Source organism: Ptychodera flava, chromosome 13 (genome assembly GCF_041260155.1).
Source record: "Ptychodera flava strain L36383 chromosome 13, AS_Pfla_20210202, whole genome shotgun sequence".
Classification (NCBI taxonomy): domain Eukaryota; kingdom Metazoa; phylum Hemichordata; class Enteropneusta; family Ptychoderidae; genus Ptychodera; species Ptychodera flava.
In genome coordinates this window covers 34,270,083-34,294,729 of record NC_091940.1, presented here as the reverse complement: position 1 = coordinate 34,294,729, position 24,647 = coordinate 34,270,083, and the positions used below count along the sequence as shown (strand labels likewise).

Here is a 24,647-nt window from a genome sequence, read left to right as displayed (position 1 = left end):
TTTTCAGGATTAAGGCTGAAGTAGTTTGCAATTTTTAATGGACAATTTTAACACCAATCAGCTGAACACCAGCAGACATCAACATGATAAGAGACCATACTTTGGTTATTATTTTTCATCATGCATGGTCCCTCAAAAGAATTTCAGTTTACCTCTGGACTTCGACAAGTAATGGTAAATAAGCGTAACTTGATGTGCCAATGTTCTTCCCTTGGCAAAATGGTTTCTAACAGTCTGGAATGCCGAGTTGTTAATTAGCGCACAATCAGAAAGGGCTTCTCATGGGTGTCCCTGGGGACTTTGAAGATTTGGGTGGGAAATCATTTCAAGAAGTAGGCTTTAAAAAAAGTAGCCACACATGACAGGAAAAACAAAACTATTTAAAGCAGATATGAAGTAAACAAATTCACCCATAGTTGCCTTTTGTCATTTATCTTTCATTTTGTTGCATTCTTTGAGTATCTTATCTTCATAACATTTTTTTTCATTGAATTTCCTCATGATTAATATTGCAACTCATATTTTTCTTTTTCCACATGTAGCCAGCTTTTGTACCATTCTTATTTATTGTGCTGCTGCTACAAGTTTCTCTTCCTTACCCAACATTTTGCAATATTTCAAATTCAAAATGGCCGCCATGCCTGTGTAAACTCTATGAGGGAAAAAATAAATTTTAGATTTTTAAAAAACTAAGACAGTGAAAGTTTTTTCTAATCTCTAAGAGCTTTAAAATGAACCCCCACAAGTGGTAAATCAGAAGTGAATTGTAGAAATTTGAGAGTCCAACTATCTGTCCCCGAGGCGCGTTCTACCTTAAATGATTAATTTTTGTCTTTCAGAACATCAAAAGTTGCCAAAATGGCCGAATTTTCCTGTTTTTTTTTCTCCCAAAATTCAAATAAATAAAGTTGCTTTGACGATTCAGCTGATATTCAAGCTATTTTTTGACATATAGCCTCTTAGCAGGTCAATTTTTGGTGAAAAGCCTGCACAAGTAGATACGCTTAAGTCCACGTCCAGTCATTAAGCCAGGAAGCAATTGACTATCTGCCCTAAATTAATCGGGGCCACAAAGAGCAAAGCCTTGAATGCCAAAAAATAAATTACTCCGGTGCACTTGTAAGGTCAATGACCCTGAGTGACCGCATGTCGATCCAAAATGCAGAAAATTGTTTGTTTTGTTGCTTTGCTTTTTCTGTCTGAACTTTTTCCAATATCGGTGGATCCTTTGTGGAGATGAGTTAGTTCACTGTCATGCGGAGTGCTTTGTTACAAACGAAGAGATTGCGTAAAGAACGCAGAAGCTAATTTTGAGTTTTCTAACCTGAGCAATGCTTGACTCCGATTTGAAAGTTTCGTGAGAAATTAGTTTTAGCTCCCAATATGTTTAAGCAATAAAGCACACCCAGCGACGGTATACCACGAGATTTTGACCAGTTCACCTTATATGTGCACTCGCTATCGCTCGTGCATATATGTCGTGAACTGCTATTATATCATAACAGTATATTGAAATTCTGGCGTGGAACGTCAAAAATGGATTTTTACTCAAGCTGAGAGCTCGCGCGTATGCCAGTCGTGGTATATCACCAATATACCACGGTTCTTTTCGCGTCTCGCCCAATCAGATCACTGTATTTGCGCCATCAATATATAGGTATGATATAATATCCAATGTCGGTGGAAACTTTGAGGAGATTAGTTACTTAGTTCACTGTGAGTGCGGAGTAGGCTACTAATGTTATCTCCAGTCCGCAAGGAAAGTTGTACCCGAGTTGTAGTTTTCCTACTAAATCCTAGCCCTGCGTACGATGCTGTGTGTTCCGCTACAGCTAATAGCCCCGCTCACCACAGCCCTGCAAAGACCCGTACGTAGAGTTGGTGACTTCAAATCCATTTTTGGACTTGACGTAAAAAGCCAAATTACTGCCGAAATTCAGCGTTCTTGGGCCCAAGTCGTATCCCTGCCTACCTCAGCTACTCGATCGCTTCCAAAAAAGCCAGTCTTTTATTCTCTTTTCGTAAATAACCGTCGATGTCGGCAACTCTCTCGCTAGCCCTGCGTACGTACGCAGTGTACGCTGTGCATTCCCTGTGTGCGTTCCTAACAGAACTATACTACACCAGTGACGTCTTGCCATGACCTTTGTTTTGGCCGTTGATTAGCCAATCAGTAGTGGAATAAATTACATCATATGCCAAGAATCGTTCTGCAAGCCACATTTCACTGCGCTTTGTCTCAAAACACGGCCGATTTCTTCAAGATGACGCGAGTAACACATTGATCGGCGTGATTTTTGAGGAGATGGTTAATTTGTGATCCAACTAGGTATATTGGAGTGTAGTTCTGAAGGTTTTGAGCGAGCGCACGGCCAGTTGACAAATCGGGTGGTGTGTTTTTTGAGTGATTGTCCACACCTTGTGAGTATTTAGGTTGCAGTAGCGGGCATATCGACTACGAGATCGGGATCAATAGATCGATCCGAAAATCGATCTACTTAGCAAACTACTCAGCTAAGGATCGCCTGTGTGTCAGTCACTTCCCATCCGACGACGATCTACGAAACGTTCCGTACGCCTGTGATCCAATATCGGTGGAAACTTCAATGAGGGGATTAGTTAGTTCACAGTAATGCGGAGTGCTTTGGTAATCTATACTTCGCAAGGAAAGTTGAACCGGAGTTTCAGTTTTCCGACATGCGGGAATTCTTGTTTAACGTGAGATTAACATGAGAAGAATATGTGATAAAAACAATCTCATAATCCTACGGATGTGTAAAATGAGGTTCGCGTCAGAAAAAATGATGTCCCTCCAGTAGAAGGAGAGGCGAGTACTCGGTCGTGTTAGGGCGTTTTAGGCTATACCAAAGCAAAAACGTCCGCCGGAGAGGTAAAAAGTTGTCACAATGGACGAATTTTCCCGTGTTTTTTTTTTCTTTCGAAATTCAAATAATTAAATTTGCTTTGGAGATGGGGTGATATTAAAGTTTATAATTGACCTTTTATCGACATACAGCCACCTAGCAGATCAATTTTGGATGAAAGGCCTGCACAGGTAAGTAAACTTTAATCCGGTCAAAACACTATTCTTTGCAGAGAACATTATGCAACGAAACAACCGGGCATCTTCCCAAAATGTCCATAGGTCACAAAGAAGTACCTGGTTTTGAGTTTTCCGACATGCAGAAATCTTTGTAGCTTGAGTTTAAGATACGTGATAAAAAACGTTTTGTCAAATAATGGCAGCACATCACATCGCATCTTTCGAGAATAAATAGCCAAATATATGACGACATCTTGGAGCCTCAGATGGAATGGTACAACTCGAATGTTTACTGATAAAAAAAATAGTGACAACATCACTGTTCGCTCCCATATAGTTATCAAAACAAGTCAACAATTGTATCGAAACATGGACATACATCTACAGACAGACTGACATACACAGACTGGCACAGAGTGATGACATTGACCCCAAGTGTGCCTTGGCCCATGGAGAGTGATAAAGATATAACAACAGCTGAATGTAATGATAAAATAGTTAAGTATAGGCCTATACAGGCACTGAGAGTGAATATGTTACAGCAATTTGATTAGTTTCTTTTCCTTTTCTACTTCTGTGATAATCTTTAAGACAATCAATCTGCAAGGCAGTATATGTATTGACAAATATGTTATCTTTTACAAGCACACAGTAAACTGTTCTTGAATTTTCATTTACAATATTTGACATAGACTGAAATACATAACATGCAACCAATGTTTACACTTTGCCCATACACCAGATACATGGAGAAATTTCAACATACAATCATCAACATACAATCATCAACTAAGAAACCCTACAGGAAAAGTAAACATTGTTTTCTTCCAGAACAGCTGGTGCATCCACATCTGGAACAACTTACAAACTTAACCAATTACACAAGGATGATGACACAAGAGATAAAGTTTAACTGTGGTGAACTTGACTATTCCTTTCAAATCCTTACCTAACTTGACATCTTAAAATAAAATACACTGCATGGTTAATCACAGGGAATTGAGTAATCTTGTTGTTGTTGTTATTGTTGTTGTTGATGGTGATGATGATGATGATGATGATGACGATAATAAAAAATATTAAAAAACAATGTGTCCTTCCTTGCTGTTGTTTGTCGATGTTGTAGATAATTGTAAAAGACCAGATATGAACTGAAAATGCTCACGTGTTTCATTATATATTGCATTTATGTGCAAGTTTGAACCTTTGCTACATGCTTTGCTACATTTAAAGTGTTATGATCAACACAATGAATTTCACCACAGATCAATTCTAAAGGTCATTAAGTATTCAAATATGTAATTAGCTGAAATAAAAATAATTAATTTCTTTGAGTACTGTCATTGTATCACAATATAGCATGTGTAATTACCTTTGGTCAAGTCCTTCAAGCTCTATATGCCAAACCGTGAAAGCTTGTTAGCTATTTATGCAAATTATGAATTAGCTGACATGAAAATGCAAAATGACTTTCAATACTGTTATAACCTGGTATAATGATCAATGTACACAGCATGTTTCGCCAAATTTTATCAAGTAAATGCCAGTATATATCCCTAATTTGGAAGGTTCATTAATATGCGTATTGGGAATTGGCTGAAAAAAATGTCAAATGACTTTCAATAATCTTGTATCATAGTATCTTTAATGTACATAGCAAGTTTTGCCAACTTTGGTCAAGTCAAAACAGATAAAGATCGCTAATAAATGCGGGATATCGGACCGCAGGCGGGCGAAGATTGCATTATAAGCGCGCCAACCCAAACTCACTGCATGGACATCACATTTACGAAATCGAAGTCCAAAGTCAACTACGTTATTGTTAGAATAAGAGAGGTTTTCCATAACACGGGAGCATACCACCACAAATTTTGCACAGATGGCGTTGCACTGGCATTGAAAAAGGGTGCATGGGAGCATGGGAACGCGGGCAGTTTCCCTCGGCTTACACTGATTCGCGGAACGGAATGAGCAGAACGGAACGGAACGGAATAGCCACACCAAAAAGAAAAATAGTTTCTCTTAATTAGAGTCCATTTTATTCGTCCATTGAATTTTGGAACGGAACAGCATGGAATTTCGGATCTAAAACAGAAATTTGGATTTAAATAAAATATCATTTTTCAACCCTTAAAGTAATGCATCTGTTTTTCGAAGTTTGTCTTGCCGTGATGAAAATCGTGAATAAGACTACTAATAAGAATTTTATTCCATAGAAACACACTTCGGAAACTGTGGTAGAATAAGTACAATAAATCAAACATTACACATATAATTAGGCAAGACTGCTTAGTTTCTGCTACGTTCCGACGTTAAGGCTACAGAAGAGAACGTCCAAACGTAGCATAAGCTACACTTTTACAAACTACCCACACAACAGAATGCCTGTGAGGTGGCGGTCTGTGTACTATTTCACCTCGATGGCATGGTGCCTAATTACATGTGGCGCGGAGGTGAAAAACGAAGGAGGCGGTGACGGATTGTAACTTCTAAAATTGATACATTGCAACTGCATTGCTGACTGTGTGTTCATTGGTGCGGTGCCCCCTTTTGTTTTTGTTGCCGAGGGTCTGCAGACTTTGGGGATTTGGGGGGATTGTGAAAATGGAGGTGTAGACAATTTTTTTTTTCACGCATTATGACAGCATTTTTTTCAAAAGCATGCTCGCGCAACAAATTATTTTCTGCACAACTGAAGGCAATGCAATATATTTCATTTGTTCTCAAAATGAAGTGCAGGTGCATATGTTGTGCATGTCAAAGTTCATTCATGCAACCTGTACTCTTTATTACAGAATTTTGCACATCTAATCCCTTCTCACGTTAGAAAATTTTTAAATATCCAGATTTCAAAGATCAAAATACTAAGGTCGGTTCTAAACATTCATTTTTGGTAATTCCAGCACCTTGCATCACATTTTTTGCCTTCATCTCAGGGAAGTGGTAACATTTCTTTTCTCACTTTGGGGTTTTGCAGCAAATTATTTTATCATTCTCCGGGGGGATGACAATATTCCCCCTCCCGAATCCTCCAGCCCCTCCTTCAGAAATCAAATGATTCTCCCCTTAGCATGCTCGGTAAAAAACATGGGGCTGAAATCAATCTATCGATAGGTCAAAGGACATCAGTAATACATACCAGGGATCACTTTGGGGCGCGATAACGCGATATTTATGCTCAAAAATCAGAAAAATTGCATTCAGAAAAATCAATTGGGCAAAAAAGTCGCGCCGATAATTCAAATGGAGCGTACGTGATACCTTTACGCGATCTAAATTCATCGGTAACATTTGGCCGGTTTTCAGTACAGAACCACTCATTGTGTCGCCGTAGAGAGCGCTATAATTACGCTAGAAAAAAGCTGTTGCAGTTACCCGTTTCAACAGCGTTTGTGATTGGTTTCCAACAGGAAGTTTTGCGTTCATTGACAAATCATTGGAGTCGATACAGCAAGTGTTCATTGCTGATGTACAGTGTGTTGTCGTAGCTCAAAATGGCGCTTTCGAAGGAATATTCGTGTCCAGTACGAGTGGTAGTGCGAAGAAAAAATGAAAATGCACTATTCTGGACTACTGTACTTCCGTTACTCCCGCACTGGAAAGTATGGATTCGACCGCCTCCGATTACAACTACACTCAGAATGACAGTTTTCGGACAGGGTATAGTCCAGTCAATCTACGAGATTTTGGCACCTAACCCACCACAAATTGCAACAGAATTTTTTTCTTCAGAATGCATTTTAGAGAGGTACCCAGAACAATATATTAAAATTTACTCGAATCCACCTTGGGGAAATATGCCTAATTTGCATAAATCAAATATGGCGGCCAACCATCCAACAAAATAACATAATTGGCCATATATTACATGTTGAACAAGCTATTTCAGTGATTTCAAAGTCTGAAACTAGTTATTTGGCCCAGGGAATCATTTTGGAGGTATAATGTTTTATATAGGCACTTCATTAATTTGCATATTTCCAATATGGCTGCCAACATTCCGACAAAATACATTTTCGGTCATAAACAACGTATTAAACCAGCTATTTAATTGATTTTTAAGTCAAAAGTATGTTTCTTTGGCATGGACAAACGATTTTCGAGATGCAATGATTTGCATAGGTACTTCGTTAATTTGCATAAATCAAATATGGTGGCCAATAAACCTGCAAAAGACATTTTCTGTCATATACTACGTATTAACCCTTTGAGCGCCAAAGTCTATTTTTTATATCAACTTTATAAAATGTAGCAGAGTCAATTTTTGTGCTATTTGCCAAAATTATGACAAAAAACTGTAGCTGATGAAAAATGTATCCATTTTGTCCAAAATTATGAAAAAAGTACAGAAAAGTTGACAGAAATTGGTAAAATATTGCATTATAATTTTGGTGTAAAAATAACAGCAGTCAAAGGGTTAAATAAGCTATTTCTCTGATTTCAAAACTAAAAGTATATTTCTTTGGCATGAACAAACGATTTTCGAGATGCAATGATTTGCATTGTTACTTCGTTAATTTGCATAAATCCAATCTGGTGGCCAATATACCTACAAAGGACATTTTCTGTCATATACCATGTATTAATCGTTTGAGCTCCGAAGTCTATTTTTATCAACTTTGTAAAATGTTCCACAGTCAATTTTTCTGCTTTTTGCCAAAGTTTTGATAAAAAACTGTTGCTGATGGAATATGATATCAATTTTGTCCAAAATTATGAAAAAAAAAGTACAGAAAAGTTCATAGAAATTGGTAAAATATTGCATTAAAATTTTGGTGTAAAAATTACAGCAGTCGAAGGGTTAAACAAGCTATTTCAATGATTTTAAAGTTAAAAGTATATTACTTTTGTATGGACATACGATTTTGAGGTGCAATGATTTGCGTTGGCACTTTGTTAATTTGCATAAATCCAATAGGGCGGCCAATATACCTACATTTATTGTCCTATATCATGTATTAAACAATCTGTTTCAGCCATTGTGAAGTTTAAATATATTTCTTGAGCATGAAGAAACACCTTTGGCGGTTCAGTTTTTTTAAAAGACACTTTGATAATTTTCATAAATTAAATATGGCTGCCATATAATGTCCGAATGGCTTCTAATATAAATAAGGTTCTGGTAGAGTTTTAAGAGCTAGGAATATCAAGAAGAAACTGTTAAGATGACACTGCACCCAACACACCGTATTTTGACCAAAATATTTTTTTTTGCAAATATTTATCCAATTGTGATTAATTTGTTAAGCCAAGATTAAAAATTGGTTAAGTTCACTTTTTAGCTTGGCAAGCAGTCGTAAGTTGCATGATATAGTGTTAATGTATGCAAATGTATGCTAATCACCCGATTTCCTGCTTCCTTTTTTTCCAATTTTAAGATTTTCAAAGAATTTAACTCCAGTGCAGTCTGGCTGGGTCAAATATTCTGAAATTTTCACATTATGTTCTTTAAATGCGATATAACAAAACAATTATTTTGTTTTGCAATAAAATGCCTACGTTTTGAATAAGATTTTATTTTGCTTATCATGATTTTAAGAACAGTTTCAATTGTCATTCTTTAAGCCCATGCCATTTTAGAATGAAGATAGATAATGAAAAATAAACTTGTCGTTTTTTTCTTCATATACTCTGAAATATTACACTTCACAAAATAGTTTCTATGGGTTTCCTTGTCATCTTAGATAGGAAATATTCCTTTGAAAAAACTGTATTGGCAATATGCAGCCTCACCTTAAGTCCTTGAAATTTTTAAAATTAATTTTCTTTTAAATGTCGAAAATATACTATAAATTTACTAACAATAACGATCCATTTAAGAATGCAAGTTTATTTTAATATGTGTCTGTGATACCTGAATTGGTTAAAATACTCCATAAATATATTGTATTTTAAAAAAAGTGTTAAAGTGAATATGAAGGACTTACATATGACTTCCGAACGGATTAAAATACATATATGTTTATGTGCGTTTACTAATGAGATGTAAGAAAGCCATGCAATTTTAATTATTTTGTGATTTTTGTACATATGACAACCGTTAATGATTGTTAGTTGTCTTATAATAACCTCTTTCTGAATATAACATTGGATTCATATGTTTACGGCATTACTTATGCTTTTTATAAACACGATAAGAACTCATTTGGGATAATTGGATTTTCATATCTTTCAATTTCTCAAAAATGTTAGGTGCCGTACAGCTGAATGTTGCAATATTGCAAATTACTCATAAAAACAAGTGTGTAACGTAAAACGAAAAGCAGATGAGATTAAATTTGTAGATGAAATTGCCATTACTTCGCCATCCAATTATCCAAAATTAGTTCCAATCGTCTTTATATGTGTTTTATACTGTAAAGTGTCAAAACATGTAATCATCAATGTTTACCTTTTTAAAAATGTGGCGTACAAAATATTTAGTTTTTGCTTTAGACTGAATCCCCTTCTTAGAGACGAGTGCATCTTATAATTTGGTACATCCCTTATTTGATAGGCAAAAAGTCATCACATATAACAGCAAAATACAATAAACACAACAAAGGTAATAACAACGTAGAACACAAAAATAATGCGACCAAAATAACAAATGCCACAATACAGATAAATTTTGTCAGACTCTTAAAAACTTGATCAACACACAAACTCACAAAACTTGAAAACTGCATGCTTAGCAAAGGCTAAAAATTAATTCAAACAACTCATCAGCCTAACAGAATTCAACTGTTACACGATACAAACATGTACATCTGGAAAAATGACACTTGGAAAAATGACTCATGATGTACTTGTTTGTATTGTGTAATAGTTGGATTCTGTGTTTGGATTAATTGTAAGACTTTGTTAAAGCATGCAGTATTCAGTTTTTTGTAAGTTTGTGTGTCCTTAAAGTTTTTATGAATCTGACATTGTTTGCAATAGATCAAAATTTTAATTTTTGTGTATTATGGCATTTTTTATTTCGGTCATATCATTTTTTCTGGTTTTTTTTTAGCTTTGTTGTATTTATTGTATTTTGCTGATATGTGTGATGACTTCTTGCCTATCATCTAGGGGATCTTATAAAGATGCAATCATAAATAAGACGGCGGTTCAGCCCAAAATAAAAACTGAAGATTGTGAACACGTCTGTTTTCGACATTAAACATTACAGATTACATATTTTGACTCTGTACAGTGTTAAACACCCAAACAAATTACAAAAATGCCGTACACAGATGAATCTGATGTTATGTTCATAAAGAGAATATATTATTCATAAGACTAACAATCATTAACAGTCGTCATATATAGAAAATGTCCAAGGACTTAACACTTTCTTCTTGATAGATTCCTTAAAACTATACCAAACCCGTATTTATATCAGAAGCTATTAAGCAACGGGCCATTTATATGGCAGCCATATTTAATTTATGCAAATTATCTAAGGGCCTTTGTAGAAATTGAACCACTAAAAGTGTTTCTTTATACCCAAGAAAAATATTAAATCTTTAAAATCACTGAAATTGCTTGTTCCATGCCTGGTATATGACTGAAAATGTTGGCCACCATATTGGATTTATGCAAATTAACAAAGTGCCAATGCAATCATAGCATCTCGACAAATATTTGTCCGTGCCAAAAGAAACAGACCTTTAAATTTAAAATCACTGATGATGGTTTAATACGTGGTATATGATGGTTTAATACGTGGTATATGACCGAAAATGACTTTTATAGAAATGTTGGCAGCCATATTGGAATTATGCAAATTAATGAAATGCCTATATAAAACATTATACCTCCAAAATGATTCCCTGCGCCAAATAACTAGTTTTAGACTTTGAAATCACTGAAATAGCTTGTTTAACATGTGATATATGACCAATTATGTTATTTTGTTGGATGGTTGGCCGCCATATTTGATTTATGCAAATTAGGCATATTTCCCCAAGGCGGATTCGAGTAAACTTTTAATATGTTGTTCTGGGTACCTCTCTAAAATGCATTCTGAAGAAAAAAATTCTGTTGCAATTTGTGGTGGGTCTAACCCTATTTTGACTGGACTAGTAGTGAATTTCGCCCAAAGCCGTTTCATAAATGACGAGCACAACGAAATCTTATTACCATACCCTTCGAAATTTTATTGTGTTTATCCTCAAACTTTTAACACCAAGAGAAGTGGCATTTAGGGGGGTCAAAGTTGCCAAATTTTTGCCCCATGTTGAGCGCATGTAATCGGACTGCTATCGCTGTAATTGGACGTCGTATTTTGAATGTGATAAGGGGCTAAATATTGATATTTTGAAACTTCGAACTCCGATTTTCAATTCCGATGTGTTTAGAAAACTATGTGGAAATATTTCGTGATAATTAGTTACGTTTAATCCATGGACGACGCAACTATATTTCAACGTGTATAGCGCTTCTAGATATCGGACACGGGCTGTTCCTGTGTGTTGCGTTCTACACCTAGTATTGTACGGTGTGGCTAACTTCACCAAGTTTGTAGCCCGAAATAGCTTTTACCCCAAAAAAATCCAAAACGGGACGGCTTAATATGCTGTAGCATGACTTGTAAAACGCTATCAAAACGGAGCGAAGGGCGTATAACGAACAGCATGTCATTAAATGTCTGAAAACTGAGGTCGTCCGAAAACTGTCTCACTGAGTGTATTGTTATGCAAATTAACCAATATGCAGAAAATCAGGGAAAGTTAGGTCCGGTTCCCACAGACTTTGAAATTCTCCCACTGTTTTTTTTCATGTGCGATTTTATCTCATGCCGTTCTTGAGCCAGGGTAATCCCTGCATACAAAAGGCATCGCTCATACTTACATACACAGTCGATCAACGCGTTAATATGAAATTACGGCCGTTTTGCAATTTTAGTCATTCTTTTGTGATCAGTTTTTGAAGGCAGGTAGTGTTTACACCCCTAATTGTCGTTGTATGCCGTACACATGCCATTATTGTTTGAAAAGTATGTCGAGCTATTGCGATCGTACAAAACAGAGTGCACAACTACATGTTGGCCATAGACACGCCCTCTTTTGGGTTGACCACCCCCCACCCCTCCACACTATGGCACTGCCCTCTATAAGGCGTGATTCTAGGGCTACGGGTTAGATTTAAATTTAGATGTAGCTTCAAATCGAAATTACAAGCTTCATTTCCTGTGGTATTTGACATAATTTTCATTTTGGAAACTTCAAAAACCAAGGTGCCTTACTTGTAGAGTTGAATAAATCATATATTTTATTTAAATCAAAATGTCTCTCTTCATTTCATTCTTTTCCGCTCAAAAAATCTGTGGGCAAAAATTGGACTCTAATTAAGAGAAACTATTTTTTTATTTGGTGTGGCTATTCCATTCCGTTCCGTTCCGTTCCGCTCATTCCGTTCCGCAAAATAGTGTAAGCCGTTTCCCTCGCTATGGGTAGGAAATGCATTGAGCAAGACACACTTCCGGGTTCGCAAAAAAACGAGGATCCCATTTACGGGGCGCTCAAATATAACTATTTGCTGTGATACATAGCAGAGGCGTATATGTTTGTGATGCTGAGAATAACATCAGTAAATAATTGACGGGTTTTAAAAGTTGACGTTTTTTGCGATGAAACAGACTTCTGAAGGTAGCTCGCTTGGGGAACACGTCATCCCGGCCGCTGTCCGCTTTGACCCCAGTAATTCACACTGGTTTTGGTCGGCCCCAGGTACCCAAGTCACTTCGACCCCGTCACACTTTTGCCTACATGTCCACGGAGACGATTCAACATGTTCCACAACAAAGCCAAGACAAAAATTGAAAATATCAATAAAATGGCTTCACAAAGGCTGAAATACACGATACTCGATGAAGTATGAAGTTTATGAAATGAAATCAAAATTGACAACACAAGTGTTTGTCTCGGGTAATACCACTTGAAGTTGAACTATTGTACAGACTGTATTCCATACAGTGCAGTATTTGTCAGTGACAAATTAATCTTTGCAATACATTTTTTGCGATGAGCTGGAAATTTGATTAATATCGAGTTAATGTACATAAATATTCCGTTATTTACTGGGACACGTTTATTTTCTCGATCCGCTATCTGCGGACTACGTGCTGAAGTACATTGACTGTTCATGTCACGATCGTTTCTCCCTCTGCAGAGTTTCTGTATCCCGTTCAACAACGCTAGTACCTCGATCACACGATAGTGACGCTATGTAGCTGTGCAGTATTGAAACTTATCATAAATGGCCACCTCGTCTAACAGTAACACGTATTGTCGGGATTATCGTACGGAAAAAAGACTGCAAAAGTAAGACTTATGAATCTTCATCAGAATTGAACACATCATGATTGTACACGAGTATCAATCGTGAATGCACGTTGAGCTCGGCAGTTACACAAGCATGGTACGCTACATGCATAGCCCTACGAGTATGGCGACAGTGTCCGGCTTTGGCTACGCCGGGGCTACGCCGCCTGCCGGAGGTGGGAGGCGGCGTAGCCAAAGCCGGACACTCTCGCCATACTCGTAGGGCTAGCTACATGCACTGCCGCGATGCTGATCGTATGCATTCCAAGGCCTATCCCGGAATTTGTTTCACAAACAACCTCAAAGGAGAGCAAACATACTTCTATGGACAATGACGAATACGTTTCTTGGCGAAGCAAAATCAAAACAGTGCAGAAGTACATGAAGTAGGTCATGGCCTTGGACTCTGTGCACGAACCTGATTGGACACTTCAATACCTTTGACCCAAAGTTATTATTCATCAGCACTTCCATGCCATGAGGCTAGGTAGAGAACGTATTAGCCCTGCGTACGATGCTGTGTGTTCCGCTACAGCTAATAGCCCCGCTCACTGTGGTGAGCGGGGCTATTAGCTGTAGCGGAACACACAGCATCGTACGCAGGGCTAAGAATGTATGTACTCATTTCTGGCGATCGAGCAGCGAGGGAAACAATCAATTACCAAGGATAAAGCTAATTTGCTAAACGATATTTTATCTTGAATAGTGAGTTGAATGAGTAATAAAATATCATATTTTTAATGTTCAATACGAGGTTGAAACACGGAGGGACCGTGGTTGAAACCAGAGCTATCCAGCTGTAGCCAACCTGGACAAGCACTTTTCACAGCGCCCTCAAACAGTCGATTGTTTTCACTTGTCATACGCGGCGTAACAGAAAAATTAAAACTTTCATAACTTCATTAATATCCAAGCCACGCCCACCAAAACCTTTTCAGTTCTAGCCATTTGAATTCTGAAGATGTCTACCAAATTTGACTGAAATACGTTCAGCCGTTTTTGAGAAAATGGACCCACAGACAGACAGACACACAGACAGACAGACAGACAGACAGACAGACATCGCTGCGACATATGCTCACGTGTTCACACGTGAGCAAAAAACCGTAATCGTGACCAAAAAACGACGTAGGTCGCCCAACGTCACTCCTGTCTACTGGTTGTATAGTAGGACAGGAGTGACGTTGGGCGACCTACGTCGTTTTTTGGTCACGATTACGGTTTTCTTTTACAATTATCTACAACATCGACAAACAACAGCAAGGAATGACACATTTTTTTTAAATATTTTTTATTATCGTCATCATCATCATCATCATCATCACCATCAACAACAACAATAACAACAACAACAACAACAACAACAACAACAACAACAACAACAAGATTACTCAATTCCCTGTGGGTTAATTGCGCACAAAAATACATCGGGGTGGACCATTTGATAAGGGACGGTGTCTGGAAGATTGATGAGGTACATTATCTTTTTTATCTGATCCATTGTACATTCTTTTTTCCCCATTCTCCCACCTTTTCTTTTTGTCAAACCTTCTCTGGCTGAATTTTTTATTGGCATTTGTTTGGAATTTTTTAAAAATCTGCCAGGATTTTTTTACCGCATTTCAACACCAAATACAGTTTACCATATCAAATGCTTACTAAATCACCACATTATATACTCTTAGTTCCAGTAGGCATAAAATTACCAAAAAAATCTTAAAAATACAAAATGAAAGATATCCCGGTAAAACTGACAGTTTCGTAAAGTTGCCCAAAAAATTCAAAATTCCGGATTTCAAGTTAATTTCAATATATCTTATTAACAAAAACCCTAAGAACCGGTTTACTAAATATCAAAGCAATCAGACGAGTAAATTTTGAGAAACAAATTTTTTGACTAAAAATGAGAAAAATTGCCCCCAAAATACAAAATTGCAGATTTCATCCTAATTTTGAATATATCTAATTAACATAAACCCTAGGAACCTGTACACTAGATATCAAAGCTACCAGATCAGAAGTTTTAGGAGAAAAATTTTTTGACCAAAAAAGGCAAAAATTGCCCCCAAAATAAAAAAAATTTCAACATACCTTCAATACATTATATTGAGATTAATCTTAGATACTTGTATACCAAATATCAAAGCTATCAAATCAGTAGTTTTTGGATAAAAATTTTTTTATCAAAAATTGGGAAAATTGCCCCAAAATTACAAATATGACAATATCACAATTTGTACAAGCATGACTGAGGTCATCCTGAGGAACATGAATATTAAGTTTCATAGCAATCAGACGAGCGATTTCAGAGAACAAGATTTTTTGACTAAAAACGGAAAAAATACCCTTAAAATACAAACATGCAAATTTCATCCCAATTTTTGCACACATAATTTAAAATACCTAAAGAAATCTGCATACCAAGTTTCAACCAAATCTGACCAATGCTTACTGAGTTTTAGCCATTTGCAGGATTTTTCCTTCTTTTCCCCTCATTTGCATATTTTTGGCACTGACATGTTCATTTGAACAAATTCACATCTCCACCACTAGGTGCACCTGTACACCAAATACTAAGACAGTAGGTGCTACGCTTTAGGAGTTTTTGATGTGGACGGACATACATACATACATACATACATACATACATACATACATACATACAGACGACATTTTTCCACCTTATACGAATACCTCCCATTTGCATACATACATATGCATATTTGGGAGCTAAAAATCGAAATCACTGGATCGTGAAAATTCCCACTCAGACATAGTTACAAATACATGTAGTCAGCCGTCATTGTAACAACTTTGATGTCGGATAACTAGGATCTGAATCTTAAAATGTTTTTCATAAAACATATGGAATCCATGAACGAATAGCGTTCCTTTGCCATGTTTAGTTCCATCACAGTTCCTCCACCACTTGGTGATTGTCGTTCGAGGGATTGTGTTTTGTTACAAAGAATAAGGGATGTCCATGGAATGCGAACAAAATCGTTTTGGAAATACCGTATTTTGAGTCTAATACAGTATTGAACGTGTCTTTTTCAGAAAACTGAAAAAAGTTCAAAGATCAGGAACCCTTCTTCCCTTTCCGGTTATTCCTAGGGTTCCTTCGAGCTGTTGGTCTGGCTGGAAGATGGCAGCAATACAGTTTAGTTTTTAGAAGAGGTCTTGTGTAGAATGTGGCAGGATATCAAAGGTTTGGTCGTGTTTTAATTTCAGTGTCAATGCATCGGCAATGCTATGCGAAGTGATAGGCATCTAATTAATATATCATGTTTAGATTATTTTATGTTGATATTAGGCCTATATTTTGTTCATATGTATAGCAAAAAAGCCTACAAATTAACTGTACTGTAGACGGTTAAGAATATATGTTTCTTTAATTTTCTTCTTATAGTATTATTACAGACTAGTTCGCCTTTCATAAGAAAAAAAATGTTTGTCAGCAAACGAAAAAATGGCAACATCGGGTTTGATATTAGGCCTACACCGAAATCTCGCACCCCATGAGGGTGTACCGCCGGCAGGGAGGGGAAAGGCTGCCCCTGGTCAAATGCCAAACCCCATCTCCAGGTCAAAGCCTGGTAGCCCCAGCACGAGACCGTTTTATTCGTTTTGCGCCTTTTTAAATATTTTTATTGATAGACGAGGGAAAATACCGCAACAATCCAACACAGAGAACCAGACTGGAGAGTGCAAGGGGTCACCGTTGGTGGCGTGTAGGGCAACTTTCCAGCTGTCCCACGCGTGAGCTGTCCCTCAATTATATCCACCGTACCGGTCTGGTCTGGAAACGCGTATTGTAAAACGTGTCAATCACCTAGACCGCACAGCCGAACCGCAACACGAGGGGCAGTCACGTGATAATGCGTAGCTTGTCCTGTATGCCGCAGTACGAATTGTGTGTACGCTTTTCTCGAATTTTCGCTGTTGTGGCTCTATAAAGTGTTCTCTGCGTCTATCTACGACACGAAGACAGAAATTACCATATCCTGAAACCGGTAAGTGTTTTTCGTGATCCTTCTCCCATGCATCGTAAATGATGATAGTGAGCGTAATAAATTCTTGGGTTGATCGCTAGGTGTGTTTTACAAAACGAGCAAGGGCTTGAATGCACTATCAGAAAATCTGTCGTCCCTTTTTTGCTCACGTGTTTACACACGTGAGCATATGTCGCAGCGATGTCTGTCTGTCTGTCTGTCTGTCTGTCTGTTGGTCCGATATCTCAAAAACGGCTTATCAGATCAGAATCAAATCTGGTACATAGATTCAGTTCGCAAATGGCAAGAACTGATTAGTTTTTGGTTGGTGTGGCTTGAATACTTTTTGTTCATTTGCATAATTGATGATTTTAGAAAAAACGGATATACATTAAAAACGACTACACACAATTTGATGAGATTTGATACAAATGTTGATCACACCAACATATATCAGCAGTGTGAACCATTAAGGGGTGACATGAAAGATAGTTGCTTATTTGCATATTTAATGAACTTTCCTAATTAGGGATATATGTCTGATTTGACTCTATCAAAATTGACCAAACTTTGTATATATATTAAAGATACTATGATTTAACATTATAGAAAGTCATTAAGCATTTTCTCTTCAGCCAATTCTTAATTTTCATATAAAATGAATTTTCATAATTAGGGATATTTATCTGAATTGACTTGCTCAAAATTGATGAAACTTGCTATGTACATTAAAGACACACTATAATACAATTTTATTGAAAGTCATTAAGCATTTTCTCTTCAGCCAATTCCTAATTTGCGTATTTAAATCTGAATCAACTTGACCAAAGTTGACAAAACTTGCTACATATATTGCAGATACCATGATACAACATTATTGAAAATCATTAAGCATTTTTACTTCAGCCAATTCTTAATTTACATATTTAATGAACTTTGCTTATTAGGGATATGTACTGGGATTTACTTGATCAAAGTTGGCAAAACATGCTATGTACATTGATGATTATGCCAGGTTAAAACAATATCAAAAGTCATTTCACATTTTCATGTCAGCTAATTTATAATTTGCATATCTAATGAGCTTTCACAGCTCGGCATATGTGGTATGGCTTGAAGGACTTGGCCAATGGTAATTACACTTGCTATATAAAGTGGTGATACAATGACAGCAGTAAAAGAACTTTAATATTTTTATTTCAGCTAATTACATGTTTGTATACTTCATGAACTAATCGGCGGTGATTATTGTTCATTATGTTGATCATAATACTTTCAATGAAGTTGCAAACATGTGGCAAAGGTTAAAATTTACGCATAACTGCAATATATAATGAAACACGTGAGCATTTTCAGTTCATATCTGGTTCTTGCAATGTACCAGTCAGCTCCCCCAAATATGATCTAATTATGTTTTCCATGTTATATTCTTGAGAATCATGTATGTTAACTGAGTAGAATAGGAAAGTCGAGTGTAGAAATGCGTCTAGATTTTAGTCGCATATTTTCCCAAACAGCATCGATAATGCGAGCTCTCGACACGTACGCTTAGGGACAGTAAATACAGTAACAGTGCATAAATGTGGAAATATATCACCCCAAATACTATATGTCGACTCAATAACAGGTTTGGAAGTGAACAACTCCCCTCTCGAAGTTAATACTCGGCTGATTTGGCGTGTCTTACATGATTTTGGGCGACAGTCATGACACTTGCGAACAGTACGTTGTCATTTTGTTTTTCGATTGTGAAAATAATGCGATGTTCAAGTGTCACCCCTTTCAAACGTTATCTCGAGGAGCAACATTCCCCATTTAATGAAAAAGTAAAGTTTTGAGTGTTTCTCAAGGGAAGAAATTGTTTTTTTTAGCTCATATTTGGTTTTATATATAAATACCAAAAAGAGCTTATATGATGAGTCTAAGTGTCTGTATATTTGTGGGTATGTGCGGATGTATGTCCGTCACACACAAAGGCTCCCATACCGCCAAAGCTACTGTCTTAGTATTTGGTGTACAGGTAGATGTAGGGGTTCAGATGTGAATTTGTTCAAATGAACACATCTGTGTCAAAAATGTGCAAATGAGGTAAGACAAAGCGAAATTCTGAAACAGGCTTGAAACAATCTTACTCCACTGACTTGAGTCATTTCCTGTCATTGTTTATGAACTGTTACATATTAACAGACCTACTCAAACCATAGACAATAGAGGGGAGGAAGACCGTCAGTAGAGGGGAGGAAGACCGTCTATGGTCAAACTAAGGAGGGCTAGCTGCTATGCATATCATGTTGCTAAAGTTGACCTTCAGTACCTAAAGTTTCAGACCTTAATTACTTTTGTTATTCTTGTTTTTCTGGTTTAAATATTTCTTGTTGTTTTTCAGGTTGTACTGTGCAGAAATCATTGTCATAACATCAACGTAGAATTTTCCTGCACTGAACAGATAAACAACATTTATTGTTGATCTTTGGTACCCATACTGGTATGTACCAATTCTGATCAAATTTGAGCGACACCGTATAATTGCGGTATTTTTTGTGATATTCTTACAATAACAACCCGCAAACGTTATGTTTTTGAACGATCTCAATTTACAATGAGAGACAATAATATGGCGGCTGTCATAGGATCGTCGGGTAGCGACATTGATATAACGGCCCGTTGAACAGTGTCAGTGAACGTTTCAAGTAAATGGTTAAACTAGGCGTCACTACACAGGCTAATAATTATTTTTGTTTTCAAGTTGTGGAACAGCAAACTCAGCTTTACACAAATAATATAATAGATTTGTTTTTATTTCCATTGTTTTCATTACCTGATGTATTTTTACGCTCCCATATATGCATATGTATATATTTTCCTAGAAGTAACAGACGACAGTCGTGAACTTGAAGCTCTAAAAGAATCAACATGCCTCGTAAGTTACTGAAGTACTTTACCCGTAAAAAAGGTTTTTTCAAAAGAATGAAAGATCTCACCAAATCTAGAAGGGAATGCAACATTGGTTCTAAGCAGTCTGCACTCTCTGGAGACAAAACTAACACAGTTTTACAAGAGGTAAGAATCTGAAGTGCCAATGTAATTAATCATATTGATGGTTGATTGCAAGATGTGTATTACAGGGAATGGAAAAAGTAATACTAACAATTTAACTAAAAATATTGCCTCCAGCACCTATATAATGTCTTCGTATACTTTAAATACTACCATGGAATAAATATATCACAATATTTGTGAGTGGCATCATGAATATTTAAGTTTTGCTTTGTGGATAGAGGGACTGTGGCGTAGTTAACAGATTAACGTATGACGAGCAAATTTACAGGAGTGGTTATCCGAAATTCTTCCAATCGGACCGTCAGCACGACCCCATACCTTATCATGAAGTAAATGCCTGTACAGTGGCTACACGAGATGGACAGAGCGAGTTAGTGAGGTGATCGTACAAACAGCTAGTGAGCCAAGCATCACTGACACTGTGCATATTTCTAGGCCAGGTATGCAGCACAAAATTTAAAGCCCCAATATGTGCAAATTTTAAGTATAATTTTCTTGATTTTATTTTCAAACCAAAGTGTGTTAATGTGCTTACTGAGGGACTTGGATAGAAGTATCACTGCTCGCTGATTTGGACCATGCCTACATGTTTTAACGGATTAAATAATAAACGGGTGCCGCACTCATAAATGGCACCCCCACAGAAAAGTACAAAAAAGCAGTATTTCCTGTACATACATGTTGTGATCATAAAAGGAACAAGCATGCAGATGCCATTTACTTGAATGCACAGCACACAGTGGTCAACATTTTGTTGTAGTAATCTTTATTTTCTTTGTCACATGATTAGTTTTTTGCTCACGTGTTTACACACGTGAGCATATGTCGCAGCGATGTCTGTCTGTCTGTCTGTCTGTCCGTCTGTCTGTCCGTCTGTGTGTCTGTGTGTCTGTCTGTCTGTTGGTCCAATATCTCAAAAACGGCTTATCAGATCAGAATCAAATCTGGTACATATATTCAGTTAGCAAATGGCAAGAACTGATTAGTTTTTGGTGGGTGTGGCCTGCATACTTTTTGCTAATTTGCATAATTAATGATTTTAGAAAAAACGGATATACATTAAAACCGACTACACACTATTTGATGAGATTTGCTACAAATGTTGATCACACTAAGATATATCAGCAGTGGGAACCATTAAGGGGTGACATGAAAGATAAATGCTAATTTGCATATTTAATGAACTTTCCTAACTAGGGATATATGTCTGATTTGACTTGATCAAAATCAACCAAACTTGGTATGTACATTAAAGATACTATGATCTAACATTATTGAAAGTCATTAATTTTAAGGTGGTTGGAAAGGCTAGAGCGTCAGTTATAAATTTCAACAAAACTATAAAAAGTAGTCAACATTCTTTGTGGAATAAAAAAAACTAGACATTTGGGCACAAAGGCATTGCAGAGTTATAGCCTGTTAAAACTTCTGAAAAACTGACCAAATAAGAAGAAGTTGGGGAGTCCTTAGTGTATTAACTATGGTAGAGGTCCCCTAGCCGTTAATCAAATGTTTAAAAAGGGAAAGTCATTATTTGCTGTTTTTCAGGAAAGTTTGACAAGGTGGTGCTGGCATTCAGAGTGAGTGACTACTATTGTAAGTGCATTTTTAGATTCTTTGAGTGTCAAAGAGGTGTCAAAAGTGAGATTAACCAAAAAAAACTGCTCTATGACTTCAAAAGAGGGGTGCAAATATGGCTTGTTTTCAACATTTTTGACAGAATAACAGTTTTCCTACATAATTGTATACCAATTTAATCCAACTTTGAAATGAGATATGGACATGGAATTTTTACAGCCTATTAACAAGGTTACAGATAAGATTTGTATGGCACAATTTTCCTGTATTTGAAGTACTTTTTGAAAAATCACATTTTGAAATTTGAAAGAATTTTTAATATTTTTTTGATATATAAACCCATGTAAAATCATAAAAACAAATTTATTTACAAATCCTGCCGTATAAATCTTACAATAAATAGTGTCAACATATTTATAACTAATTTGGTAATATAAATACTATCCAATTACTATTAAATTCAAATATGTAAAAAAAATATGAAAAATTAAATTTTAATATTTACTGGTGTCATATTTCAAAATCATGGGTGCAAATATACAATTTTTATATTCTTTGGAGATAATATTAACTAAGGGAGTTATCCTGAAAATTTGAACTAAATATCTTGATTCTAACACTTGAAACTTGACATTAACACTGAGAAATGAATTGGTGCTAAAATAGCCTTTCCAACCACCTTAACTTCAGCCAATTCCTAATTTGCATATTTCATGAACTTTGTTAATTTGGGATATATATTTGAAATGACTGGACCAAAGTTGATGAAACTTGCTACATGTATTGAAGCCACTATGATACAACATTTTTGAAAGTCATTAAGCATTTTTACTTCAGCCAATTCCGAATTTGCATATTTAATGAACTTTCCCAATTAGGGATATATATCTGAATTAACTTGATTGTAGTTGTTGAAACTTGCTATATACATCAAAGATACTGTGATATAACATTATTGAAAGTCAAAAGACATTTTTACTTCAGCCAAAACCTAATTTGAATATTAAATGAATTTTCATAATTAGGGATATTTATCTGAATTGACTTGATCAAAATTGATGAAACTTGCTATGTACATTAAAGTCACTATAATACAATATTATTGAAAGTCATTAAGCATTTTCTCTTCAGCCAATTCCTAATTTGCATATTTAATGATCTTTCCTAATTAGAGATATACATCTGAATTGACTTGACCAAAGTTGACAAAATTTGCTACACATATTGCAGATACCATGATACAACATTATTGACAATCATTAAGCATTTTTACTTAAGCCAATTCTTCATTTACATATTTATATAATGAACTTTACTTATTAGGGATATATACTTGATCAAAGTTGGCAAAACATGCTATTTACATTGATGATTATACCAGGTACTAGGTTAAAACAATATCAAAAGTCATTTCACATTTTCATGTCAGCTAATTTATAATTTGCATATCTAATGAGCTTTCACAGCTCAGCATATATGGCTTGAAGGACTTGACCAACGGTAATTACACTTGCTATATAAAGTGGTGATACAATAAGAGCAGTCAAATAACTTTAATATTTTTATTTCAGCTAATTACATATTTGTATACTTCATGACCTTTTAGAATTAATCGGCGGTGATTATTGTTCATTATGTTGATCATGAAGTTGCAAACATGTGGCAAAGGTTCAAATTTACACATAACTTCAATATATAATGAAACACGTGAGCATTTTCAGTTCATATCTGGTTTGAAAATGGCGTTTGAATTTACATGCCACTTTCAACACTTATGACAGTGTTAACACTTATTCAGTCTTTTAAGGGTCTTATTTAAAAAGAACTCTAAGAAAACGGGATATTTTGAGATCAGTTTATTGCACATTTGCAGCTATTGGGGCTTTAAAGCCTCAATGGCTGCTAATTTTATGCGTTATTTTCATGATTTTATTTTCAAACCAAAGATGGTTCGTTTAAATGTACTTCCTGAAGAACGTGTATTGAAGTATCACTGCTCGCTGATTGAACCATGCCTACACGTTTTAATAGGTTTAATAATAAACGGGTGCCGCACCCATAAAATGGCGCCCCAAGGGAAAATACAAAAAAAACCAGTATTTTCCTGCACATAGACATAGTGATCATAACAGAAACAAGTATGATGCCATTTACTTAAATGCAACACAAGATGGCTAACATTTTGTTGTCGTAATCTTTATTTTCTCTGTCATATGTCTAGTTTTTGGAAATGGCGAGAAATCTAAAATGACGTTAAAACCTTTGAATTTACATGCCACTCACGACACTCATTGCAGCGTTATACACTTTTTCAGTCTCTAATGGGTCTTATTCAAAGAAACCTCTTGGAAAACTAAGGATATTTTGAGATCGGTTTATTAAACATTTGCAGCTATTGGGGCTTTAAATCTAAGGCAAAAAAAAAAAGAAAAAATGTTTCCGGTTAGCATGCGCGTCACCTGAACAACAGCGCGTCACCCTTTTTTTTCCAGTTTTGTGGCCGGTGGCCGCGGCAAACTACGTACTGATTGCTATGACACCAAACCAAAACGGCTGAAGAGAAAGAGAAAATTCTTTGGGGTGCGTGATCAGTGACTGCATGAACAGTATATATATGACTATATTGATAAAACTATAAAACTACATGTAACCTTCCGAGGCTCAGCATCTCCCTTGAGGGGAAAA

At 36.2% G+C, this 24,647-nt stretch overlaps 1 protein-coding gene across 10 annotated transcripts in view; it reads left to right on the top strand.

Moving 5' to 3' along the window:
* LOC139148242 (uncharacterized) overlaps nt 1–24,647 on the top strand; it is a 75,224-nt gene that overhangs the window by 33,291 nt on the left and 17,286 nt on the right. Inside the window, exons 1-4 of one of the 10 annotated variants that reach the window (XM_070719565.1) lie at nt 17,071–17,345; nt 19,711–19,809; nt 20,192–20,244; nt 20,653–20,824. The exons of 1 other annotated variant lie outside the window; for it this stretch is intronic. Coding sequence is in view for 3 of the 9 variants with exons in the window: in XM_070719561.1 (XP_070575662.1) it covers nt 20,238–20,384 (147 nt within the window). In the remaining 6 variants the exon portion in view is untranslated. Of the gene's footprint in view, nt 1–17,070; nt 17,346–19,710; nt 19,810–20,191; nt 20,385–20,652; nt 20,825–24,647 lie in introns of those variants that run through there. 8 more of the 10 variants (XM_070719566.1, XM_070719561.1, XM_070719564.1 and 5 more) reach the window with 8 other exon arrangements.